General features: G+C 43.1%; 1 protein-coding gene across 1 annotated transcript; it reads left to right on the top strand.

The window, feature by feature from the left end:
• Positions 1-23,665, top strand: LOC142026381 (E3 ubiquitin-protein ligase RBBP6-like). Its single transcript, XM_075019338.1, has 18 exons — positions 1-166; positions 4,271-4,370; positions 6,340-6,378; positions 7,012-7,048; positions 10,842-10,886; positions 13,297-13,385; positions 13,505-13,601; positions 14,446-14,585; positions 15,972-16,141; positions 16,936-17,039; positions 17,489-17,680; positions 17,761-17,839; positions 17,947-18,004; positions 19,172-19,537; positions 19,870-19,971; positions 21,258-21,449; positions 21,645-21,924; positions 23,492-23,665. Exons 1-18 carry the CDS (start codon positions 1-3, stop codon positions 23,663-23,665), a joined length of 2,430 nt encoding a protein of 809 aa, XP_074875439.1.
• The last annotated feature ends 1,824 nt before the right edge of the window (positions 23,666-25,489 follow it).

Raw genomic sequence — 25,489 nt, 5'->3', positions numbered from 1 at the left:
ATGTCGTGTGTCCACTACAAGTTCTTCTCCAAGCTGAACTATGATATGGTCACCTTCGACGGCCTCTACATCTCTCTGCCTGACCTCAAGCTCCAGATCATGGCCCGTGAGAAGCTGACGGCGGCCAGCTGCGACCTGCTGATCACCAACGCCCAGACCAACGAAGGTGCGTGGGGGCAACAGGCACGGGGCCTCGGGGACTGCCCGGCTGGCGGTGTCGCAAACGACCCCGCGACAGCTTGGGTGGAAGCTGGAAATCCAGTAATAGTCCAGTCTGTTCATCAGGATGTTTCAAGGCAGTGCTTTCAGTGCAGCTACACAGATGATTTGTTTGTCGCAAAGTGTGCAAGGGGCGTTGATGAGAAGAGAGCTAAAAACTCACCTCGTGAGAAAGCATAATTTTAAGCGCTAGGGGGAAAACGTGTTCTCGGGAGTTACCCTCTTTTGTGGTAGAGAGAGTCTGGCATGTTAGTAGTCCTTGTCAGCTCTTACTCTGCAAATCCTTTCCCCAGCAGCATATCAGCTGGTTGGCAAGGCATCTAAGGCTAGTCAAGGCTTTTCTTTGTCATTTCACATATCGGCTTGCCTTCTGATGACTTCTGTTCTGAAGAGCTTCTGTACTTTATCTGGGTGAAAATACTTCTCTGCATAGTGCTCAGAGAGGTGCTTTTGCACTGCTGTCAGACTCCAAACGGTGGGTTAAAGCAGGCCGTAAAATAAAGTAGGAGCTTTTTTCAGTAACCTGTTGATAGCATACATATGACAGAAATTAGTAAAGCTAGCAGATTTTCAGAAGTATAGGTGAATTTAAAAATGGGATTTTTAAATTGTGCATTCAGCGTGAAGCGGAGCATAACCTGAGCTGCTTGTACTTTTTTGCAGGAGGAAGGTCGTGGATACTAATGCAATAGCTGATTTAAGATTTCCGAGTCCGTATGAGGCAGCAGTCAAAGTAGCTCTTGTTTAACTTGTCTGCCTCCATGAAATACTTCTTTGCCTTGGGTCTTTCAAGCATACCAAGTTTCTTGTCTTTTAGACTGTTATGTCTCTTCTGCTCTTGACTTGGAGATAACATCCAAATCTTCCTTTGCTTTTGCAAGCTTTCTGAGTTAACGGGATCCTTATTTTTAATCACAGGTCAGACTGACAAAAGCCCAGTAGCCCCTTACTGGCCATCCCTGCCAGTAAAACAAAAAACAAGTGTTGTGCTATCAGGGAATAGGAATCAACAATGTTGTTACCTCCAGCTTTGCTGAACATTTCTGTTGGAGCACTGCTTGGACAAGTGTGAAAAGTAGCCTTGTTGGGCATGACGTCACTGCTCACTTTGCAGATGTGGAGTCACGAGGTGAGGCAGTGTGACGCTGCTTTGCAGGTCCTGGTAGTTGCCGAGTCTCTGCTAGGGGATGCTGCTGCCCATGGGGAACAGGTTCCTGCTGGGAGACACCAGTTCATTCTGAGAGCTGTTAGACTAAGCTGGCTTCTGTTAAATTCAAATTGAGAGGGACTTCGGGAATAGCGCGCCAGATTTAGTCCTTCCCTATTTAAAAAAAGAAAAAAGTTGACTTTTTAGTCGACATTGTTTGCCTTCACCTCTCATAAAATTTCATCACCAAAATTAGTTCAGTTAATTGCGGCGAAGGAAAAATAAATGTCTTAAAGCCAATTGGTATCAGGCCCCTTCACAGAACTAACTCAGCAATGGACTCTGCTGTATGTAAACACTCTTCCACAAATTCTCTGAGACGGTGACCAAGCTGGTGGGATACTTCAGTACCAAATACAAATAGGTGCCGGGATAAGTGTCCTATACAGAGAAAGCCTTTCCTTCACCGCACTATTGTCACTCTTCAGCTGATCCATTTAAATGTGCGCTGATGGACTTTTAAGGTGAATTCAGTTTTATATCAGTCTGTTACTAGATGGCTGGACCTCTCTTCATGGTGCACTTAACAAGTGAATTGAAAACAAGCATATATCACAAGATATATATATATATACACACACACATTCAAGGATAAGTCTATTCAGAAGGCAGGTGTCAATGCTTCTCTTCTAGTGGTCAGTGAATTGTCACCAAGTACTAGAAGAGGACTTCTTCCTCTTTTTGCATCACACAGCTGTTGGGCATGTTCGAAGTGACCTCTGCAGGCTTGCATCATTTGTGAATAAATGCATTGGTTGCTGTCCTCATATATACAGTCTCTTCCTAGGCGAGGTGCTGCCACTTGTAAAGCTGCTGCAGAACTAGAACAATCCTCAGTTCAGCACAGGCGTAGCAAACTCCTGCCTTTTTGTGGAGCCGCTGTTGCTTGTCCTCTAGCTCTGAAATGTCAGTCCAGCGGTTTGTGATCGGGACCAGAAAGAACGCTCTGTATGACTCCATTCAGCAGGTCGAAACAGCTGGTTTGGGCTTCTAGATCTGCAGCTGCCATGATGTCCCAGTTGCCTGCCTGGGCCCCAGTACTGCTTCAGCTCCTTCTCCATCAAAAAGTCCCAGTGCAGGCCTTTCTTGACAGGTGGCTGTGGAAGGGTTAGAGTTTCTTCTTTGAGAAGAGCTCTAGGGGTTGCTTTCAGGATATATGACTTCTGTAAAAGCTTCTGTTTTCGTCATTAGTAGTCCTTTCTCCTACAATTTGAACCTCCTCGGAAGTCCAGAGGAAGCTTGCTGTTCGGTTCCCTAGGGGGGAAGATCAGGAATTAGTTTCAGCTAAATGATTTCTCAGTTTTCTGAAGAAGCATTCTGTCATTTGGAAATAGAAGTAGAATGTTCATTTCATTGTGGAAATAATGTCTTCTGGTAGGTGAGTTTTGGGGTAAGAGAGGTTCCTGCCTGTAGGAATAATATACTGAAAAATGAAGCATAAATTGTGAAATATTCCTGTTTTGTGTGTGATCACTGAGCAAAACCACCCTGACAGAGCTTGACTAGATATACAGCATCTTTGGTTTTCAGACCATTGTTCTGATTCGGTCTGCAAAGGTAAGAGCTTTTAATATTTAAAACTGTAGGCAGATTACAGGGAATGGCTGCTGATAGTGATTTAAAATATTTAGTCATATCCAGCTTGTGTAAGGACAATATAAAAACCATTCTCATGGAGAGATCTTTGCATTTTAAGCTTACTCAGTCCAAGTGTCTCAGGTAGTTTGGTTTTTTGATTGTTTGGGCGTTATGTAGAAGGTCAGAAGGCTTTCCTCCTCTTCAAAGACTAACATGGTGTAAGCCCAGGCAAAGCATGGGTAGCTTCAGGCCCACTCTCTTTTCAAAAGGCTTTTCACGGCTGTCGTCGTAAGGAATTTTGTTTGAGTGTCTCAGCTCTGCAAAATGAATCGCAAGAATTCATAGAATCCTGGAATCATGGAATGGTTTGGGTTGGAAGGGACCTGAAGGATCATCCAGTTCCAACCCCCCTGCCATGGGCAGGGACACCTTCCACTAGACCAGGTTGCTCAAAAGCCCAGGGACGGGGCATCCACAACTATTGACATCCAATTCACATCCCTTGGGTTAATTCAAACTAGATGATAAGCTTCAGAGGGGAGATAGCACTTTAGTTGGAGCCAATTGTGCCCTACTTGTGAAAGCAAGCTCAACCCCCCCCCCTAATTTCTCTGATCCAAATACTAGCATTGCCAGTTTTGTTTCCATTTACACGTAAAGCGCCGAGCAGCTGAGAAGCCGTGTTGTTGATGGATTAAGCTCCAAGGAATAGACAGAGATGGCAGGCGCTCTTCTGTGTTCTGTCAGTCTTGACCGCTAGCAGCACAGGGGAATTGATATAGCTAACAGCTAGGAAAGCAATGGCGCAGAGTTGTCATGCTTTAGCTGAGGGCCTCTTTTGTTGCAGGGCAAGCTAGTCAGACTTCAGAATCTGGTTTATGCAGGTGAGACTTTGCTGTGGTTGGTTTTTCTCCAAAGCTCTGTTGGTTTTGTAGCCTAACAGAAGCAAAAGCAACTTAAGCTAGATCAGGAAAGAACCTCACGCATTAGCAGACTCCGCTTCAGTGACCTTTGAGACCATTTTGCTGTTGGCATTCCAACCATTGTAAAACCATGAAAAAGATTGTGCTGCTTGTGTTTGATTATCAAACCTGAAGGTTTCTTGAAATGTACTTTCAGTGTGTTGGGACGATAAAAGTGCAACGTTCCATATCAAACTTTGCTTTTCCATCCGTAAAGGGATTCTCTGAAATGTTGTGTAATTATGTATTGATATAGGTTCTCGTAAAGTGGCAGATTCTTTTTCTGTATTGATGTTGTTTTCAGAATACACAGATGGTAATGCCCTGATTCCTAGGAACTCATCGGTAATTGTTAGAAGAATCCCTGCTGGAGGAGTTAAAGTCACCAGCAAACCCCGTGTTACGTAAGTATCCGTAAAGCATTGTATTCTTGGTTAGGGGTTTCAGTGCATTAACTTTTTAAATTGATATTAGTTTACAAGAGGCATTCAGATTGTATCTTTCTTGTTAAAGCTGCTGTTAATTTTTGTTGTCATGGGCTAGATTTTAATATATCTGTCCCAAAGCAGACGTACGTGTTTTGGCCTGCTGGGAGATTGGGTTGAAACTGCAACAATGGTAGCTTTTAAGATGATTCCATTGGGTTTGTTCTTGGGGTTGATTCTTCTGAGAGCCAAGTTGTAGATCCCATTTCCTCTACATGGAGAGATTCCTTATTTTATGTGTTTGATTTGATTGCTTTTATAGTAAAGACAGATAGGCATTGTTGTGTAAACTTCTAATTTCTTCCCACCTCAGAAGAGTCTGATTGTCAGTGTTTGACTATTTCTTGCATTTGGGGGGTGCAGGGTGGGATATGGCAGGTATTCTTACCCCCTGGTAAATCTGGGTGTTTTGCATACTAGACACAGAGGAAAGACCAAGGGTTGCCAGCTGGCAAACCATGCAAACCAGAAGTTCCATTCATAAGTGATTCCTGTTAGTTTCCTAAAGACAATGTCCATTTCAGGCCAGAGAAAAAGAACACTCTCCTAAAGTGTATCACCTTTTGAGCGAGTACAACAAAGGAATAGTTAACCCCTTCCAAACTTGAAACTCAGTAAGCAGTTCAGCACGTTACCAGGCGTTACTAGTTCTCTAAGTCTGTTTTTACCCTAAGTTGCTATCAGTGCTCCAGGTTTTCAATCTATATTCCTCAGATTTCTGGAGGACAGAGAATCGGATGTGTTGGTTAAACTTACAGCTATGCAAATGCAATGCTGACTACAGGATTATTGCTGTCATGTAGGTATTCAGCTACATTAGCATTGTTTGAACATTCATGTCTTCCAGCCTTCTTAAAGAGACGCCTCTCCCCCACAATTAGTAGGTATTATTAGCTTGTGGTTTTGCCATGTCTTTCTCATGTTGGTTCTCAGGCAATAAAGTAGACTGGTGAGTTACTGTGTGTCTCGAAAAAACAGCACAGCAGCATCCTGGTACCTGTGAAGCATTTGCGAGCAAAAAACCCTGAATTGCTGTGAGTCTGCCTGTAAACTTTGGGCATATTACTTCAGCAGTTGCTGCAGTGCTTTCAGGCACTACCTAGGAATTCAGGACGGCACAGTGTTGTGCTTGTAACCATGGCCTTGTTTTGGCCATGTTTAACTTAAATATGTGTGCTTAGTGCCGCCTTGTCAACGCATCCTCCGTTTCTGGTTGGCTGGCGCTCTCTCCTGGTATCATAATCCTGCCCTGAAATGAGAGGAGAGATGCTGCTAGCATCAAAGATCAAGCAAAGACCTGTATGTGGGGATAAGGAAAGAATGGCGCTGCTGTTGTAGTGTTGAAAATGAACCAGGCAGATGAGCTTTCTATTCCTTCAGCTGGAAACATTGCAGAAACAACTGGTAGAGTGGTTAATGTTTGGGAACGAGGAATGTATGCTATAACGGTGGAGAGGCCTTCAAAAATGCGTTACTCACCTTGTTGTATGTTCTTCAAGGTAAATGGATGAAGAAAGCATTGCGTGGTAATCTAAAGTATTTCCCTGTACTTCCCCATCTTCAGGAGGTACGTGGCTGTACTTGCGAGCCTGGTGGTATTCTAGCAGTGGCAGGAAGCATGAGCCTTTCTAGTTGTACGTAAATTCCACAGCAGCCATTGAATTGTCTCTGCTCATGGGACGCTTTGGATGACGTATGAATTGTTTGTTAACTAGATCAAGGGCTGCACGTCTGATTCCTGATGAGTGGCATGCAGATACAGATCAATAAGTGTGTGGAATCTCAGCAAGTTTTCAAATGTAATGACTATTGCCAAAAAGATTGTAGCCTTTTCAAGATTATCTTAAAGCAAATTCTGGCAAGTAAGACCTTTTCTTTTTCGTCACAGGGCTCCTAAATCACACCAAACCCCAGAAACTGCTTTCAGGTGACATTTCTACTACTATTTTTAGTCAATCTTGCATATGCTAAATGTAGGAGCTATCTGAATACAGTGCTTGGGCTTTCACAAAGAAACTCTGTTCTAAAGCCTATGCTGCTGCCATTTTTGTTATCTCTTTGTCAGATGACTGACTGTTTTCTCTGAAGTAAACTTGCACTTCAAAGTGTCTAGAACGTCAGTGTTCTTTCTTGGAAATTAAAGTACTGTATCTGGTACCCATTTGTAATACTAGATATATACGGATTGGTTAAAGTTGCCTTTGTATTTTGAGAGTTGATTATTTAAGAACACCAAGCTGTGATACAGACTTCATCTTTTTGATACTGACGCAGCAGAGACAAAATACCTGAGGGCTTCCTCTTGCACTGTTGTGTTCTATAACTGTACATCTTAATTTGTGACAAAGTAGAAACGGGATTTGGGTCTGTTTGTTGGGTTTTTTAGTTGCGCTGAATGTGCCGAGAGAGAACAGTTTAGGTATATGAATAAATTTCCCCATTCCCTAGACTATCAGAACATGATGTTTTGATGTTCAGGTTTTATAACCTGTTGTCACTGCTTTATGCTGGGTCCAAGTGCTTTACTTGAAATTCTAATCACCTTTATTTCTTCTTCCAGGAGTCAAACTGAGCCAGTGCGTGGAACATCAAAAGCAGTATGTAAAAACACAATCTCACACTTTTTTCTACACACTGCTCTTAATTCTAAATCATGTAGCCTTGTATTAATTTTCCAAACATTAACTAATTATACATTCCAGTAAAACCTGGTGTATGTTGTAAAGACAATGTCTTTGATTCAGCATAGGAAAAACTGGGTAATGCCATCACTTGCACAGGTCTAATGTAAATATTGGTATTGGTGCCTAGTGATGCATTGCATTTCACATTGAATATGCTAGACTATTTCCTGGATGACTTTGTGTTGTACAGGTAATGTATGATCGCTTTTAGATCATGTAGGTGCGAGGTTTGCACAACTGAACATGGTGCCATGTTCTACATCTGTGTATAGCTAGTAAAGCGTATGTTTGTACATTGTTTTGTTTGTAGGTTGTTTTGTGCTTTTTGTTTCTTGCAATCCAAATTGTTTGGAGTGAATTTTCTGCTATTTCCACATTATATCACTTAGCTTTTTTTTTTAAAATACTCTTTTTGCCCAATGGATTTTGAAAATGTTATCAAAACTCACTGAGAAACCACCGTGGTTAAACTTGGTACTGTTTCTTAGTTGTGACCTGGGGGTTCAAACAAATAGCCAAACCAACATATCCCATACATTTTGAGGACAGTCATGTGCAGCTAAATGTTTCCATTTCATGTCCTTAAATGCTTGGGTATTTGTTCCTAAAAGTGTATAATTGAAGTGATATTATTTGGGCCCCTCTGAGTACATGTATGTCTTTAAGAGATTGCCATGAATTTAAATATGGTTGCTCCGCGAAGTGGTATTCGGAAGTTCTGCATTTGATCTTTCCACTCTATCTGATGAAGCAGTTTAGTTTAATAGTTTGTCTGCAAATGAAAATATCTAAGACCCAGTGTAGAGATTTTGGCACAAGGTTAGAGCCTGGTGTATTTGTGGGTAAAATCCCTGTCATTTGTCTGAACTTCTGCCTGCAGTACTTTTTTGGACCTGGGTGGCTTCGGGGTTGGATGCTGCTTTGATTTCCCAAAGGTTAAGCCTTTCTTTAGTATACCCCCACTCTGAATTTCCATTTGGAAAAGGGGCAGCATTTTTCTTCGGGTTAGAAAACACTGTCATTCGGCTGCTAAACTAGAGAGAAGTCACACAAGGAAATACCTGACTGGTAATGGTCTAGATCTGGATTTGCGACTTGGGTCGAAGGCTAGGTGTAACTGTGCTTTTCAAAATAGCCCTTATAATGTAAAAATTCCTATTTGTTGGTTTTTATTTTTCATCTTCAAGTATAACTGCTTTTTCTTCACTAGAATGGTGTAAGGCTTTGCACTAACCCTGGATCATTGGATCTGATCCCTTGATCAGCTGTTTGGGTAACTTAATCTAGAAATTGATGAGCTCTGGGGTTGTGTTCTGTCAAGAATACAGCCTCTGATTCTCGTGGAATGGTATACAATGAACTTAAAGTGGAAAACTTCTTGTATGTTGGTGTAAAAACACTAAGCCTAAACCTGACATCCATAATTCTATCACTGATTGGTTCAACTTCCTTTTTGGACATGAAAGGCTCTCATTGTGAGCCCAGTGACCCTAGCAGTTAATGGAAGGCATTTATGTAAACCACCTTTATAGTATTTGATCTAACTGAGATGGGGTTTTATGTCTTGGAAAGAGTTCTTTTTCTCTTTGTTTACTAGCTTGTGTATAAACACAAATCACATCTTCATCAATAAGGTTACCATTCTTTCAGCCTCGTGTGTTCCCTGGTGTCTTTGTATTACGTTTCTAAGTAGCATCTTACCATAAGCTTAGATAGATGTCTCAAAAAAATATTTTGTTTTAAGAAAGGAAAAATCCTGGAGTGGGAGGGAAGACTTAGTGTTAGTTAGAACTAATTAAAAGGAAGACAAAGCAAGACTGTTCCCTTCTTGTTTGCTCTGACTGTACCTGATGTGGGTTGTGGGTAGCCATAGGGAGGGTGGAAGCCTTGCATCTCTCTTTACAAGTCCTCTCTCTCTCTCTCTGTCTCACACACAGAGTAAAAGCACTGCAGCCTCAGGTGCTTCTAGTGTTGGAGGCACAGTTAGCTTTATTCTTAAAGCTAACTCAGGTCTTGGTCTAAAGTGTGTGGGGTTTTGTTTTGTTTTGTTATTTTAAATAAACGTCTTTCTGCATGTATTTCAAAGCCAAACCTGGATCTTAGTGTGGTCTGAATAAATCACTGGGAAGGCTTGCCAATTATTGTTGAACAGTAAAGCAGCAATGTTAAAATCAGTTCAGATTTTTTTTTTTTTAAAGGATGCACAAAACCTTATACTTTGAATATTTCTTAATTGTCTTGCTCTTATGTTAGCTGTCATTCTACACTTCCAAATCTGTGCTGCTGTCCTACCGTTACTACTGCCAAATCAAGAAAGTGAATCCTATTTGTTTTCGTATTCCTATTTCAGTAACTGCAAGGATCTCTAGTTGGTATTAGTCCTCAGAGGCTGCAGAAATGCAGAGAGTCACGCGCATTGTTTTAGCACCGCCAAGCACAGCTGTGATCCTTCCTGGCTGAATTTTCAGTTTAACCAAGCTATTGGGTTTTAGGAAACCACTGTAATTTAAATGCAGCACTCCAGCAGTGAGATTAGCCTTTTCCTCCTATTTTCTGTGTCTTGAGGACAGCTGTTCAGTTTACGCTGTGACACTTTATTCTACATTTTTGAACAACCGAAGTCCTAATAAGCAGAGATTCAGGTGTCTTTCTGATCATGTTTTGCTAGTGTAAGCTTAACTGCTGCTTGTGGCATAATATAATTCCATATTCTGGAAAAGGAACAAGCTAAGCGTTACCCTGTTTACTTGTGGAAAAGCAGCATTTCGCTATTAGTTCTCCATAAACGCTGCAGCCTATTGCAAACTAGTGGCCTGAGGGCTTCACTCCTGCAGGGTGTTCCAGGAGGTAGGTGGGAGGGAGGAGTGTGGTTGCAGTGGAGAAAAAAATTACAGGACTGTGCTCTGACTCCATGTTTTCATCATCATTAAAAATTGGGTTTGCTCTGCTAGTAAGAAGCATAATATTAAATTCTCACACCTCCGGAACTAATCTGGATAGTATGGCCTGTGGTCTAATAAAATACAAGACATCAGTATTGTCTGTTTTTGTAGGCCGCTCTGTCATGGTAAACACCTTTATTTCACTAATTTGAGCAGCCTGTTTTTTTCTAGACAAAGTGGTGGTTTACTTTCATGGCTGATGTTCTGGCTTGGTGTTTTTATTTGGGTGTTGTGGGGTATGGTGAGTTTGGCATTTTTAAACTTAGTGACGACAGGAGGGGCAGAGTTCATGGTTGAGGGCTGATACACCTGTGCTTGATTTTGCCAGGCAGCTACTGTCTTCATAAAAGCATAACTGTGTGCATTTAGAAGTGATGAGATGTTAACGGATTAATTGACAAGCTACACTGCAAATAAGTTTCCTGTAGTGATGCTTCCTTCTCAAATAAACTGAAATCCTTTTTAGCTGAAAATTGACAGATGTGAGCATTTGACAAGGGTCCCTCTCTGAGATACTGTGGAGCAGTAAGTTGATGTCGAGCGGGTTTGGTTATTTTCGTTTCTTCTCATTAACCACACAGGCACTCTTAAGGTGCCATAGGTTTGGACTTTGTTTTGAGCAAACACAAATTACACGGGGTTGGCAGTGCCCCTGTCAGCGACACTCAGAGGATATAGTGCAGACTTTCAGACTACAGTAGACCTTAACTATTGCTATGTTTTGACTGTAGAACTTGAATATGTGTTTAATTTTTTGTGAACAGACAGATGACTCTCCTGCATCTCTTTCTCTGGCCCACCTTGCTAAGGTATAGATATATTCTTTTCAAATTCTTTAAAAAAAAAAAGTGTTTGCTTTGTTTTTTAAAATCTTATACTGTGATCTATAGCTGGATAACTGTTGTAATGGAAACAAAATTTAATTTAATTTTTATTAATTTAAAGTATTAATTTTAACTTTAAAATGGGTGTCTATTTTGGTACTAGCCTGTAAAGAGCAGTTCCCACTTTGGGAAGATAGAAGGGGAGTACCTTATCAGCCTCAACGTAATGTTGCACTATTACTCATCTTCCAGACACACAGAAGCAGCATTTCAGAAGCTGTTTACCATTTCTCATATGTTTCATTGATTTTGCATTGGAAACTAACAGTTTTTCCAGAAGAATTGAATGGGCTGTAAGTTACGGGCATTTGGAGGGGGGAGTGTGCAACAGCCAAAAGAGAATCGTTTCTGTAACATGGACAGTTGCATGGCTGTTTTTGAATTTCTAGCCATTAAAGTTACAGATCCATTCTTTTAATGCTGCACAGTTTCATAAATGCTAGTATATAGACAGTAGACAACATAATCTAATTTGTTGGAATGCAGACTGTGTGAAGTGTGAAAGTGTACCTGATTGTTTCTAGGAATATACCGATGTGTATGTGTGGCATATTAGCAGATGTGACCTTCTGGAACTGTTGTAATGCCATGTTTTGCTATGGACCTGCTTGCATTTTTTGCTCAACAATGTGTACCTTCCTCTGGGAAAGCACTACTGTCTGCGCTTTGTGAAAAGGCGTAGTGCTAGCCAATGAAAGAACTAGTCTTTAAAGTTACAAAGCTTAGAGAGGGTAGGGCCTAATGCAGAGGAGCTAGTTCTTTCTTCTGAAAAGGAAGGCTGGAGTTCATTTCCAAGAAAGAGGAATCTCTTCACACTGGTCACTTCTTTCCTTTCTCACTGAAGAAATTAAATTGTGTGCATCTGGGGGGGGAAAAAAAATGTTTGGAAGGTAGCCACCAAAAGAACTTGGTCTCCATTAGTGCTGTCCCTAAACATGTCCTTGGTACTGTAAACTTATGCCAAATTTTACTCTTAAAATATGAAGAAGTGTCCTTGTGGTGTACACATTTAAGCTTTTGAGAAAATTTCAGTATTTCAGAAAAATACAGGAACATAATGGAAAGCAGCTCAAACCTGTTACTTACTCTAACGTCTTTAGTGCAGACTGACTTGGCATGGAGGTGATGCGTTAAGAGTTTTCTGGTTTATTATTACTACGTATGAAATGCCATGTTTGAATTTTGGTCTATTCCTACTAATGTGTTGTGGGTTTTGGATGTGTTTTGTAAACTGTTGGGTTCAAAGAAATTAGTCAAGTATCTGTAAAGCTTTCTGTAAATGTTAATGGAAATGATTTCATAGGTGTTGCTCTGGATTATGTTACTGTGGAGAAAAAAATGGTGTCTATGAAACATCCATTTAATAGAATGTTGAAACTAGTTGGTTGCTTTTGTGAATGAATGCATATAAAAACAGAACCATGAGTGGTTGATCTGAGTGGTTGATCTGAATGCTAGGTGCTTGAAGGTCCACATCCTTTACAGCCTCTCCCTTAGACCCTGCTTGGATCTGGACTCGTGTGAAATAAAAACATTGGAACAAATACTACTTTGAAAAAACAGCTGGCTTCAATAATTTGAAAGATCTAGTTCTGCATAAGGTTGATATTACAATTTATATGTTAAAAGGACACAGTCAACTGGAAAAAAAAATGCAGATTGTGCTTCCTGTAGTTAAATCACTTAATATGAAGAAGTTAGTAGAGGGAGAAGCATGCAGTTTGGACTGCCTCCAGCACATGATGGTCAAATTTGTAGTGACAAGAATCTTTTGTCTTGCTGAGGGATTATAAAAAGCTTGCTTCCTTTTAATGCTTCTGTGTGGGAAGCTGCATTTCAGCAAGCAAAAACAACTTCCCTGACTCTTAAGTTGTGTGTCCCTTTAATGCTGCAAAATGTAAATAAGGATACTTGCATGCATCTTTCTCAATTAAATGTACAGTGGATGTCTTCTTCAAATAGGCTGGAGCTTAAAAATCACCTTAAAAATACTGGATCGTGTAATGTTGTCTCCTTATGCCTTCGGTCCACTTGGAAGACAATTGGATTGGTTACGCCAGTCTTTCTGTAAGGTACAAACAGAGCCTAAGGTTTTGAGTGCCCAAGAACGCTCTTGTCAAGTAGGTTAACACGCACACAAACACCATGTAATAACGGTGTAAGGGCTCCCCAGAACATCTTCAGGACAACGGTATTTTCTATAAGCAGCTCTTTTCATGCAACCTCAGCTAGTGTTGTGCTGCTCTTTACAGGACTGGGTGAGCGGTGTTGTCTTTGGCTGTGTGGGCTTAAACGTGTTTCTAATGTGCGTGTCAAATAATTGCCTGTTAAACAGACTGCCAATCTGGCTGAAGCCAGTGCTTCCGAAGAGGATAAAATAAAAGCTATGATGATCCAGTCCTGCCATGAATATGATCCAATCAAGTAAGTGTTGATAATGTCAGATCTGTTCTTTGAAGATTATGGAAAAAACTGTAGAGGTGTTTGGTTTAACAAGCGAGACATGTGCATACCTTGTTCTTTTATTCCCCCAAAACTTGCAGTTACATGAAGAAACCCGTGGGTCCACCTGCATCGTCATATACTTGCCATCGTTGCAGAAAACCTGGCCACTCTATGAAGAACTGCCCAAGAAATGGGGTAAGATTGTGGGGGACTTCTGGTGTTACCTAGTTTTTAATTGTTTTACCCTGGCAGTTAGGTAACAAGTACATGAATACTCACGTGAAGAATTGTTTCTCTTGGGGTGAAATACAGAGCTTATATGGCAATGTTGCAAAGCCTTTCAGAATTTGAGGGAAACCTGGAATTAGAAATGTAAAATTTTCTTTTTTTCTAGGTCATGGACATGAAATGTGTCCATAGATCTTTCTCTGTGAACTTGTATGCGTGTTTTTGTACATTTCAATGTTATTGGAAATTTTTCTGGTTTTAACTCTTTTTAGTGACAGTTCATAGTTTTTAGTATTTTGTATAAAAAGAAGATGTTTCTGTTGACCCCATCTACTGAACATTTGTGTGTTTTAATCAGACAAGCCTCTGGTTGCGTCTTCATGCCGTTTAATGTTAGTCACTGAAGGTACATGCATGAGGTATGAATTTAGCCTTCATATAGAGATGGTGAACATAAGTTTCCCCAGTGAGTGATTCAGAGCACTGCATTAAGCTCTCCCTCTGCATTGCCCTTTGGAGGAGGAGGAGCGGCTTTGTGTCTCTTCTCTGAGTGGATGGTGAGCTAAGGGCTGTTTCGCCCTTAAGGAACCTGAGGGTAAGCCAAAGAATGTCGACCGAATTCAAAACACTGCTCAAGCCTTTGGAACATCCTGGCTGTATTCATTTAGGAAAAGAAGTATTTTAGTCGAGCGACCCTTACGCTAGGTAAAAGGAGAGGATTAAAGGCTCTTGCTGCTTAAAATCATCATTGAAATGTCATTTTAAGTGTGGGTCTTAAGATGCAGTATGTCTGCATTTCTTGTCTCAACAGGACGAAAGTTTTGGGTCTGTGCCCAGGATGAAAAAGACCACAGGAATTCCAAGGAGTTTCTTGGTGGAGGTGAAAGATCCCAAAAGGAAGGGTGTCATGGTGACAAAAACTGGAAAATACGCAATACCACGTGTTAATGTGTAAGTATGGAATTAATTGGACCGACCAAAAAGTGAACGAGAGAAACCGTGCGTAAATGTCTGTATTGGCTTTGTGTGGCAAGTTTTTGGTAGCGGGGGTGGGGGGGAAGGTTACAGGGGTGGCTGCTGTAAGAAGCTGCTGGAAGCTTCCCCTGTGTTCAAGAGAGCCAATACCAGCCAGCTCTAAGACGGACCCGCCGCCAGCCAAGGCCGAGCCAATCCGCAATAGTGGTGACGCCTCTGTGATAACATTTTTAAGAAGGGAAAAAAAGTTGGGACAGAGGGAAAACGGCAGCCGGAGAGAGGAGTGAGAACATGTAAGAGAAACAACCCTGCAGACACCAAGGTCAGTGAAGCAGGAGGGGGAGGAGATGCTCCAGGCGCCGGAGCAGAGATTCCCCTGCAGCCTGTGGGGAAGACCATGGTGAGGCAGGCTGTCCCCCTGCAGTCCAGGGAGGTCCACGGTGGAGCGGAGGTCCACAGTAAAGCAGATGTCCACCTGCAGCCCGTGGAGGACCCCACGCCGGAGCAGGTGTGTTCCCAAAGGAGGCTGTGACCCCGTGGGAACCCCGCTCTGGAGCAGGCTCCTGGCAGGACATGCAGATCTGTGGAGAGGAGCCCACGGAGCAGGTTTTCTGGCAGGACTTGTGACCCCGTGGGGTACCCACGCTGGAGCAGTGTGCTCCTGAAGGACTGCAGCCCATGGAAGGGACCCATGCTGGAGCAGTTCGTGAAGAACTGCAGCCCATGGGAAGGACCCACGCTGGAGAAGTTCATGGAGAACTGTCTCCCGTGGGAGGGACCCTGCACTGGAGAAGGGGAAGAGTGAGGAGTCTTCCCCCTGAGGAGGAAGGAGCGGCAGAGACAAGGTGTGATGAACTGACCGTAACCCCCATTCCCTGTCCCCCTGCGCCGCTGGGGGGGGAGGGTAGGTAGAGCATTTGGGAGTAAAGCTGTGCCTGGGAAGAAGGGAGGGGTGGAGGGAAGGTGTTCTGAGATTTGGGTTTATTTCTCATTACCCTACTCTGGTTGATTTGTAATATATTGAGTTAATTTTCCCCAAGCTGAGTCTGTTTTGCCCGTGACGGTAATTGGTGAGTGATCTCTCCTGTCCTTATCTCGACCCACAAGCTCATCTGAGCTAATTTCATTGTTGATCCACTGAATGGGAGAGGTCTGCGGTGGGAAAATTGTTCCCCCCTCCCTATTCTAGTGTGGTGGCTATAGAAAAGTAGGTTCAACTAAATGCCTATGTTTTAGGAGGCTAATGTGGAGTGAGAAGAATTCCATCTCCTGTCTTCCTTTGATAAGATCCAAAGCTTGGAAAAGTTCTCCTTTACCCATCTTTAATTTGTTTCTTTTTCCTTCCCCTTTCCCCTCCTCCAGGGAAGCTTATGCTAGAAGAGAGAAGGAAAAGCCTCCCTTTTTACCGGAGGAGCCATCCTCTTCCTCCTCAGATGATCCTATTCCAGAGGAGATTTTATGTCTCATTTGTAAGGAGATAATGACTGATGCGGCTATTATTCCCTGCTGTGGAAACAGTTATTGTGATGAATGTAAGTGTGAACTCCCATGTTTGTTAATTCAAAACAGCACATCTGCTCTTCTGAAAGCAGAAAGAGGAGATAGCGAAATTATTTTGTTACCAGTTCTATTTTATACTTAAGTATACCCTGAATAGGAAAGGGCTCTTCTCGTATAAAGGGGGAAAAAAGCCACAGAGCTTTAATAGTTAAATAAATAAATAAATAGTAAAATACATAGCTTTTTAGTTAAATTTACATGCGGAAGGACGAGTATGAGAGGAGTGGCTGATTGTGCAGGTGATTGCAGTATTGGATATTGAGTGCATTTAGTTTGCCCACAGCCCTTTCTCTCATACAAAACTATATAGCCAACTCTGGTGACTTTCGGTGGTCTGCAACAAACGGATAGTTAGCAGCATTTAATCCACATTTTCCTCCACGGGAGAGTTGGTTAAAACCTTCAGAGCGCGAACCTAGTAATGGTTTTTTGAACCTACTATTTGTTTTTCTGAGACAAGTTTTATTCGTTAACCTGGAGGGTGGGGACTTCTCACTGTACTATATAGTGGGAAAAAGACTAGCTGAAACATCAAGACACAGCCTACTCTACATCTTCAAATGTTACAACAGTGACATACCAAAACTCTAGAGTTATTTGCTGCATACTAGAAATTTTTTACGCTATTGAACCTTTATAGCTTCATGCTCTCACTTCAAGACCATATTCACCTGTGGATCATATAGGTGTTTTTATAGTTGATTAGAACCCCCAAAACTTCCTTAGTTTGGCTAAATGCTATTTTGATTATTCTAATTGTACACAGGTATTAGAACAGCCTTACTGGAATCTGAGGAGCATAGATGTCCAGAGTGTCATCAGACAGGTGTTTCGCCTGATGCTTTAGTGGCCAACAAGTGCCTACGCCGGGTAACCTGATGACTTTTACGTAAAGTGCTTGTAAGAATAGGCTCTTTGTAAAAAGCTGAAAGGGAAGGAAATATTAGTTTACATCTGCTTAAGCAAGGTTGACTTGAATAAGGCTAAATTTACCTTTCAAGTGCATTATCTGTTATCACAGAAGCTTACAACTCCTTGGAGACAATCTGGCAAATTCAGGTCATGCTTTTGTTTAAGGTGATTGCCTCGCTTTCAAATTCTGTGTTAACACGGCAGTACTTTGAATACAGACACTCCGAGTTACCAATCACTAGTATCAGTGTTTAATGTGATGTGTTCATGTATCGGCATGTTGATTTCTTTGGGGATTGATAGCATTTACAGCTAATTACACAAGTAATTTTACTCTGTGGAGGCTTTTGTTCGTATATCTGCTGAAGTTTCATATTACCTTTGCGTAAATGTTTTTCTGCCTCTAGGCTGTGAGCAACTTCAAAAGTGGAGCCGGTTACAGAAGAAGGCACCGTCAGCAGATGTGGCACCAACAGCAGCAGCAGCTGCCACTGCCACCACCCCCACTCGTGACTCTTACACCTCCTGCTGCTCTGGTGACTGCTGCTGAACATTCTACATATTCGTCTCTGTCAGTCAGCAGTTTGTTGGAAGAGAAGGTAAGCTTTGTTTCAACATTTGCAGCGATTCTTGTATTTTAGTAGAGCTTGTTTTCCAACTGTCTGCATTTATTCACAAGGGCTGTCAGACCCCTGTACTAAGACAACCAGCATTACCAAGTCGCCTGGGCCCCCAAGGACAATCAACACGCACCACTGGTAAGGAACTGTAACTTTTAATTTTTCTAAAAAGAATTTCTGTTAAAAAATGATCTTCAGATACACTGAATGGGATTTTTTGCTTTTTCCTCTCTCCACTCCAAAAGGTCATCCAGCGAGAGCCAGTACAATTTGCTCAGCAGGTGGCAGACCAGGCTGGGAACTGTAAGTGTTCTGCAGAAATTCAATGTATTCATACTGGTAACCTGTTAAATGAGGCTGTAACACATAAATTCTACAACAGCTGATTTATGATGAAGTAAGTGTGCACAGATAGTTGTGTAGAATACAAGTGGTCATTAATTTTTAAATGGCCTAATTTGAATTGGCTTTAACAAAGGGGTATGTGCTCGCAGTAAGATTATTTACAATAGAAGTCCAGTGCATAATTGAAAAGAGGACTCTGAAAAATGCACGCTTTCTGAGGAAACCATAAGTGCATCTAAAAATCAAATCTAATTAAAGGATCAGGTGGAAAGCCACCCTTTTGCTCACTGGCTGTATAAGGCTGAAGAAATTGATTTCCCAATAGAAACCAGCCTCCAGCATTCTTTTTTGAACAACTTAGTTGATTCTGATTGAGCAAATCATTGGAAAAGTCAAGGCTGTTATTTTAGGACAATTCTGAGTTTCTTCAATTTAGTCGTCTCAGATAGCCAAGCTGCTTTCTCTCCGTTGGAAAGAGAAGAGTCTGTTTTATCTCTTATTGCTGTGCCAAGTCAGTCCTTCATTTTTTTATATGCTTGATGTTAGATCGACTGTAAGGGTGCACTGTGTTTATAAAATCTCAAAGATAAATCCAAACAAAAATGGGGATCCACCCCACAGATGATTTAAAATCTCAGATTCAGTAAGCAAGAAAATAACAATGCAGGGACAAGAACAGGCCAAGTACATCATCATGAGGCGACAGCACAGGAAGCGTATGTGGAAGAGGTTAAAAGAAGTTTGAGAGAAGATGAGTTAATATTTGTGCAGGACTTTGAAGGTTAGAAGTGCGAAATATTAAGTGTCTCCAGGAGTAGCAGAGGAGCGGTGGGCACATGGCACGTGGGAGATGGGAGTCTCTGTTAAGCGTGGGCAGCCTCCACTTGCAGCTGCAAAGCTGAGTGTCAGGAGAGAAGACCGAGGGGAGTGTTGGGGGTGAGGATGTGGAAGGCAAGTATGAGGATCAAGAAATGAGTGTAATCTCACATGAACGGAAAGCAGGGAGAAAAATGCTTAAGTTGAGAACAAGAAGTGCTCCCCACCATGCTCCCGCTTCCTTCGCTTTCCTCTTTAAAATCCGACAGAGTGTAACAAACAGTGACACATGGTTTTGGGTTTCTTTAGAGGTCCAAATCGAGGACGCCTGCACAGCGAGTGTACCCAAAGGACTCAGGCCCCAGCACTACCAGAATCAACACCAGTCTTTGTGCCTGTGCGTCCAGCTCCCTTGTATCCTCCAGCACGCCACGCACTTCCTCTTCCACTGGGGGTACCACCACCACCGTTTCCTCCTCAGTTTCCACCTGGCCAGCCTCCATCTGCTGGGTGCGCTGTCCCCCCTCCAGGATATCCCCCAGCTCCCGCAAACACGTCATCAGCTTGGGTTCCAAGAGCAGTACCCATGTCTCCTTCACCTACCATCCCAAGGACTCAAGCATCTCCTTTCTCTGGGGAGGAGTTTTACAGAGAACAACGGAGTCTTAAAGAGGAGTAAGTATTTGGCTCAGTGAAGCTGCGTTGTTCTTCATTTTTGTATTTTGATCACATAATGAGCTGCAGTTACACTCAAGTGCACCTGACGTAAGCAAAAATGACAGTGTTTTTTCCAGTATACTTTTGTGTTGCAGATGGTAAACATGCAAAACTAAACCAAGACAAATGTAATTCTAAAACTTTCCCTAAAACTTGTAGGAACGCTGAACTGTTTTTGCTGAAATGGGATGTTCCCCTGTTGCATTTGCATGCAGTCTATATTTTCTCATATTGGCCATGTTTTGTCTCTTGGTGCCTTTTTGTAATAAAGGTCAAACTTATTTTAACAGGGAAAAGAAAAAGTCCAAACTTGATGAGTTTACCAGTGATTTTGCTAAGGAATTGATGGAATGTAAAAAGATTCCAGAGGAGCGTAGGCATTCGTTTTCCAGGTAACTGGTTTACATGTCTGTAATGGAGCAGCAGGTTGTCTGGAAGAATCAGGGGGAGTTCCACTGCACCCCTCTCTCATTGGATGGATTGGATGATTCAAGGGATTAGCAGGGATAGGAGTTTCATAGGTAGGTTACTGGCTCAAATATGGCAGAGATTACAGTTGACTGATGGTGATAATGGGGCAGCAGTTGTTAAGGAACAGGGGTCTCTTTCCCTGAAGCTTCTCTGCAATGACATCCTTCACCTCCTGAGAGCCGTGAGGAGGCTAGGAACTGAATAGGTGTAGTAGCCGGATTTTCTGCATCTCCCTGTTCTGATTGTAACCATTACCTCAAAGCACATCGGAGGAGATATGTGAGAGAAATTGTCTTCCTCTTTTGTCTCTCTCCTGTAGGTACACGGAGAGATTTTAAGCTGGACTGCAGACTGGTGGCTTTCACTAGAATTTTGTTGACATTGTTAAATGAAAAACAAGAGAAACTTGTGAAGAAAAAACGCAGGGCAGCTGATGTTTTCTATCCCCCCAAATCACTTGGGCAGGAGTCTGCATAGCTGTCTCTTAGTAATGCTGTCAGTATCCTTCCTAGAGTAATGGCATTGAGTCATATTACTCGAGGCTGAGTTTAGAAGCATTTAGATACGACTCTTTCTTGAAGCGCTGTCACTATCCTTGGTTAGAGCTAGAGGTATGTGCAAGTTTTTGCTAGGACATTGGGCTAGAAGTGTTGATTGTAAGACTGCAGTGCAAGTATTTTGCATCCTGTACAAATTGCCAAAGAAGTAGTGAAGTTAAAGAGACTAAGCTGGCATTTTAAAATTGAGCTTTACTGTCTTCAGGCCAAATCGTGTTTTCCTGATGTTTGATACTGCACTGTAGCCATTAAGACTTGCTCTTTTTGCATCTTACTGCAACAAAAATGATTTGCGCTGCATGTCGTTGCAGAGTAGTGAAAAAATGGGTGCGTTCACATAGCAGTAGAGGCCACTATACACCACCTTAAATCAGCCGATAGCTATGGTAGTTCGCGTGGTAGAAGTGAGTGGAAACAGACTTAGCCTTCCTGTATGTTTTTCCATTAACAAAGCAACAGCTGTTCTGTCTTGTGAGCCGAAACTTGTACATGTTATTAAGTTCTTCGGTTGGCAGTAGCATTATGTCAGCAGCTGAAAGAACATAAGTGTATGGAGAGTCAAAAACCCCAAAGCAAATCTGGAAGGAAAAAACTGGGGAGAGTGACTGTTTTGAATTAACTTCGTGTGTGTGTGTTGTGTTTTTTTTAAGGTCCAAGCCTCCTTCTAGTGCTTCATCTTACTCTAGAAGTTTCTATACCTACTCCAAGTCAAGATCAGCTTCTTCCCCCTCTCGCTCCCACTCTCGATCATTTTGTCGTTCCCATTTGCATTCCTACTCGCGATCGCGGCTGTATCCAAGAAGAGGCGAAGGGAAGAGTCGTAACTATTGTTCTAGGTCAAGGTCAGCTGGTAATAGAGCTGGAAATTACCCTGGAAAATCTTCTGGAAGAGCACACCATGTCGTCAAAGATCCTACCAAATCAAAAGAGAAGGAAGTGGAATATCCACAGGGAGATGGCAAAGGAAATAAACATCAAAAACACCAGAAGAGAAGAAAAGGAGATGAGAACGAAGGATTTCCTTCATTTCGTGAAAGATGTCCTGGAATGGAACCTCCTGCGAAAAAAGTGAAGGAGGAGCTTCCCAAGACAGGCGGCATTGAAACATCTTCCTCTCAAAAGGGTGAGAAGGTTCTTGGTACCCCACAGAAAGTTCACCCAAAAGTGACAAAAGATCACCCAGAAACCAGACCAGCCGAGGAGGAAAAGGCAAAGAAAGACCACAATGAAAATGACAGTGAGAGTAATGTATCTGCAAAAGATGAGGGAGCTGCAGGAAAAAGTCCAAAAGACCCCAAAGAAAAGTCTGCTGATAAGGTGAAAGAGGATACAGCAGCACCTGCTGCAGTTGACCAGCCTGAAGCAAGCAGAAGTCAAAGCCGTCCCAGTGTTAGCTGTAGTCAAAGCCCTTCTGAGAGTCAGCCTCGAAGCCACAGCAGCAGTGCCAGCTCGGGAGAGAGTCAAGACAGCAAGAAAAAGAAAAAGGAGAAGCAGCAGCACAAGAAGCATAAGAAGCACAAGAAGCATAAGAAACACAGGAAGCATAAGAAACACATTGGAAGCGAAACGGAATTGGAGAAGAGCCAAAAGCACAAACACAAGAAGGAAAAATCGAAGGAAAGCAAAGATAAAGATAAGCAAAACATGAAATCTGTCACTACATAGAATGACGGATATTAAAAAAATGACTTAATTCCTAAGTCATCTGTATTAGATTTTGATAAAATGTAAATGAATTCAAGCGTTGCAAATAGTGACATGGAAGACCCTGTGCTGCACTTAAAATATTGCTGCTTGATTATTTGATTTTTACATCAGAGCTTTATAAAAGTGAACATTTTGTAGAGAATTGTGAGTTGTGGCCATGTATCATGAAAGGTTTTGCTGGGGCATGTTATTTTTAACCATTGTTGATTAGTTTGGGTGGGGTATACTGCAAAAATTTTCACAGCTGAATTTTGTTTTAATTGCCTGGCAGAAGAAGATGGTACCTGTGATAAAATAGCAGCAGCAAAATGCTTTGCAGAATCCATTACAGCCCTGTTATGTCACTTCTTGGTTATAATAAATTTTCAGTAAACTATCCAACGTGATGAGATTTCCAGTGATAGCTGAACATGAGCAGAGAAGAGACTAGTGACAGAAAAAAGGTACCAGTAGAAGCTTGCTGGTAGCTAACATGTACGAAAAATAACCATATCAAGGGGTTTCATTTGGAAAAGACAGGTAGGACTTTAAATCTTTTGAACTGATGCAATGTGGGGAGGTGCTGCCAAGAGGTATGTTTTTTTCCTGTGCCAAGCGGCCTTGTTTTTCTATTGTAAAAGGTAGGATGTGGCCCCAAACATAGAGCCACTCTTCACAGCTGGTCCTGACAATTTTAGACTAACGTTCAATAAGAAGCTGCCACATTTCAACCTTGTTCCAGTTTGTTTGGAAAGCTGTTGTCATTTGCCAGCAGACATTTACACATAGACTTTAGGATGCCCTGTAATCTGTATTTCCTCTCATAAGAATGCTGATCACCAAGGTGTTTGTGTTCCTTAAATAGAAGCTTTATTAGGAGTATTTTCATATGGTGGTGCCATGATACAGAGCTAACCCTTCCAATAAACGTGGGGTTCAGCAGATGAGTTTGGCAGAAGAAGAAAGCCCACTAGAAAGGCAGGCTTCTGCTTTAAGCTTCTTTGAACAATGACAGGAAATCTAGAAAATGGTTCGGGTGTGACGTCACGTTGGGGGGTCTGATGCCCTAGCGGGGCTGTGGTTCAGGAGGGGGGAGCCGGGGGGTGTGTGTGTGACGCAGGGGGGTCCCCGACTTTTGGTTCCCCCTCGTGACCCCCCCACCCGGACATGCGGGTTCCCCCCTGCCCCCTGCGTGCAGTGGGCGTGGCCTCGCCAGGCCCCGCCCCAAGCCCCCCGCCCCGCCTCCATCGCCCCAACAGACCCCGCGGCCCCACAGAGAGTGGAGGTTAACCCCACCCTATGGATCTCCGCCACCCCCCCCCGGACGCTATGGACTCTTCCCTGGCCCTATAGAACCCCCCTGGCCCTATAGACCCTGCCCTGATGCCCAGCCTTACAGACCGCCCCCAGACCCTCCATACTCTTCCCTGACACACACCCCCAGACCCTATAGACTCTCTTTGGATCCTATAGAACACTCCCTTTCCCCCCTGGACCCTGTAGATTCTGCCCCCCCAACCTTATAGTTCCCTCCTTTCACCGAACCCAGCCCCTGTAGATTCCCCCAGACCCCATGGAACCCACTCCCCCTCCAAGCCCTAAAGATTTCTTCTGGAAGCTATATACACACACACCCCCTCCCCCAGGACCCTATGGATCCCTGCCTCTCCCAAGCCTGGACCATCTAGATCCCCTGGACTGCCTGGATCCCTCTGTTATTCCCTGCCCTGGGCCATATAGATCCCTCTGGACCCTATAGATCCCCCTGTCACAGGAGGACCCAGTCATCTGGACATGCAGGCAGCCCCAGGTGTCCAGGTAGTGGACCAGGGTGTCCAGGGGTAGATGCCCCCCCGACCCAGATGCCCTGTAACTCCCCTCAGCCCCATATAAACCCCATAGTTTCTCTCCCCCCAGGTCATATAGACCTTATAGGCCACTCTTTCCATCCCTATAGGCCCTCCCCACAGTTCTATAGACTCCCCAGCCCCATATGGACCATATAACCCCCCTGGGGCCATATAGACCCTAAAACACCCCCCCCACACCCCCATATAGATCATCTCAGCCCCATAAAACCCCCACAACCGCCCCTCCAAACCCCATACAGCCCCCCCAACCCCATATAGAACACCCATCTCCTTAGAGACCCTCTACCCTCAGCCCCTCCCACACCTTTGTCAGGATTTAACCCCAGCCGGCAACTCAGCACCACGCAGCCGCTCGCTCGCTTCCCCCCCACGCAGTGGGATGGGGGAGAGAATTGGGGGGAAAAAAGTCAAACTCGTGGGTTGAGATAAGAACAGTTTAACAGGACAGAAAGGAAGAAACTAATAATGATAGTAATAACAATACTAAGGTGACAATGGCCTGGACAACGCCCCGAGAGACCCAACATGGACGTCGCGGGGAGGGGCCCGGCGTCCCTTCTCCTGACTGACGGGGGTCTCGGACACTCCTGGAACTGGGGTGGGAGAAGGTTCCAGAAGGCCGGGACCTGGGGCCCAGAAATAGGGGCACAGCGGAGCAAAAAAATCACACACAAAAGTTTTTTTCACTCTGCTGTAGTAAGATGCTGGCAGTCTCCAGTGTGAAAAATCATGAGTCCAGCAAAGCAAAATAATGAGACTTTAAGCTCATGATACTTGAAACAAACCCGTGATTTGCCTTCTAGTAATTAAGACGGAATATACTTGTTACAGAGATAGAAGACTATCTGTATAACAGTTACATAGACAGTTATGTAGATGGAAGAGGTAAATAACTTCTAGTGAGAGCCTGAAAGAGTTGCAGATCAAAAGATGACTGGAAAAAGCATGTAGAAATCTTTGGAAAAGAGAAAATGTAACACAGTAAAAGGCATAGCAGAAATTAAAAACTGAAGTCGGAGACATTGGTTTTTGGAGGTTTTTTCCTTCCTTTGAACTGTGGGAGAGACTAATTTTGGAATGAACTGTCAAAGGAAATGATGACTAGACGCTCTCAGGCAGGAGCCTTTATGTTTCCAAGACGTTCAATTTGGCGCTGAGATACATAGATGAAAATGGCCATTGCGTGCAGGAGGTTGGAGTAGATGATCTTCCTTTGGTGTACCTGACCCTCCAAGCAGCGTACCTTGGTACAGGCACATACAGTATGGTGTCGGGGTTTAACCCCAGCCAGCAACTAAGCACCGCGCAGCCGCTCGCTCACTTCC

The sequence above is a fragment of the Buteo buteo genome, chromosome 33 (assembly GCF_964188355.1).
Source record: "Buteo buteo chromosome 33, bButBut1.hap1.1, whole genome shotgun sequence".
NCBI lineage: Eukaryota > Metazoa > Chordata > Aves > Accipitriformes > Accipitridae > Buteo > Buteo buteo.
This window is presented reverse-complemented; position numbering and strand designations above follow the sequence as displayed.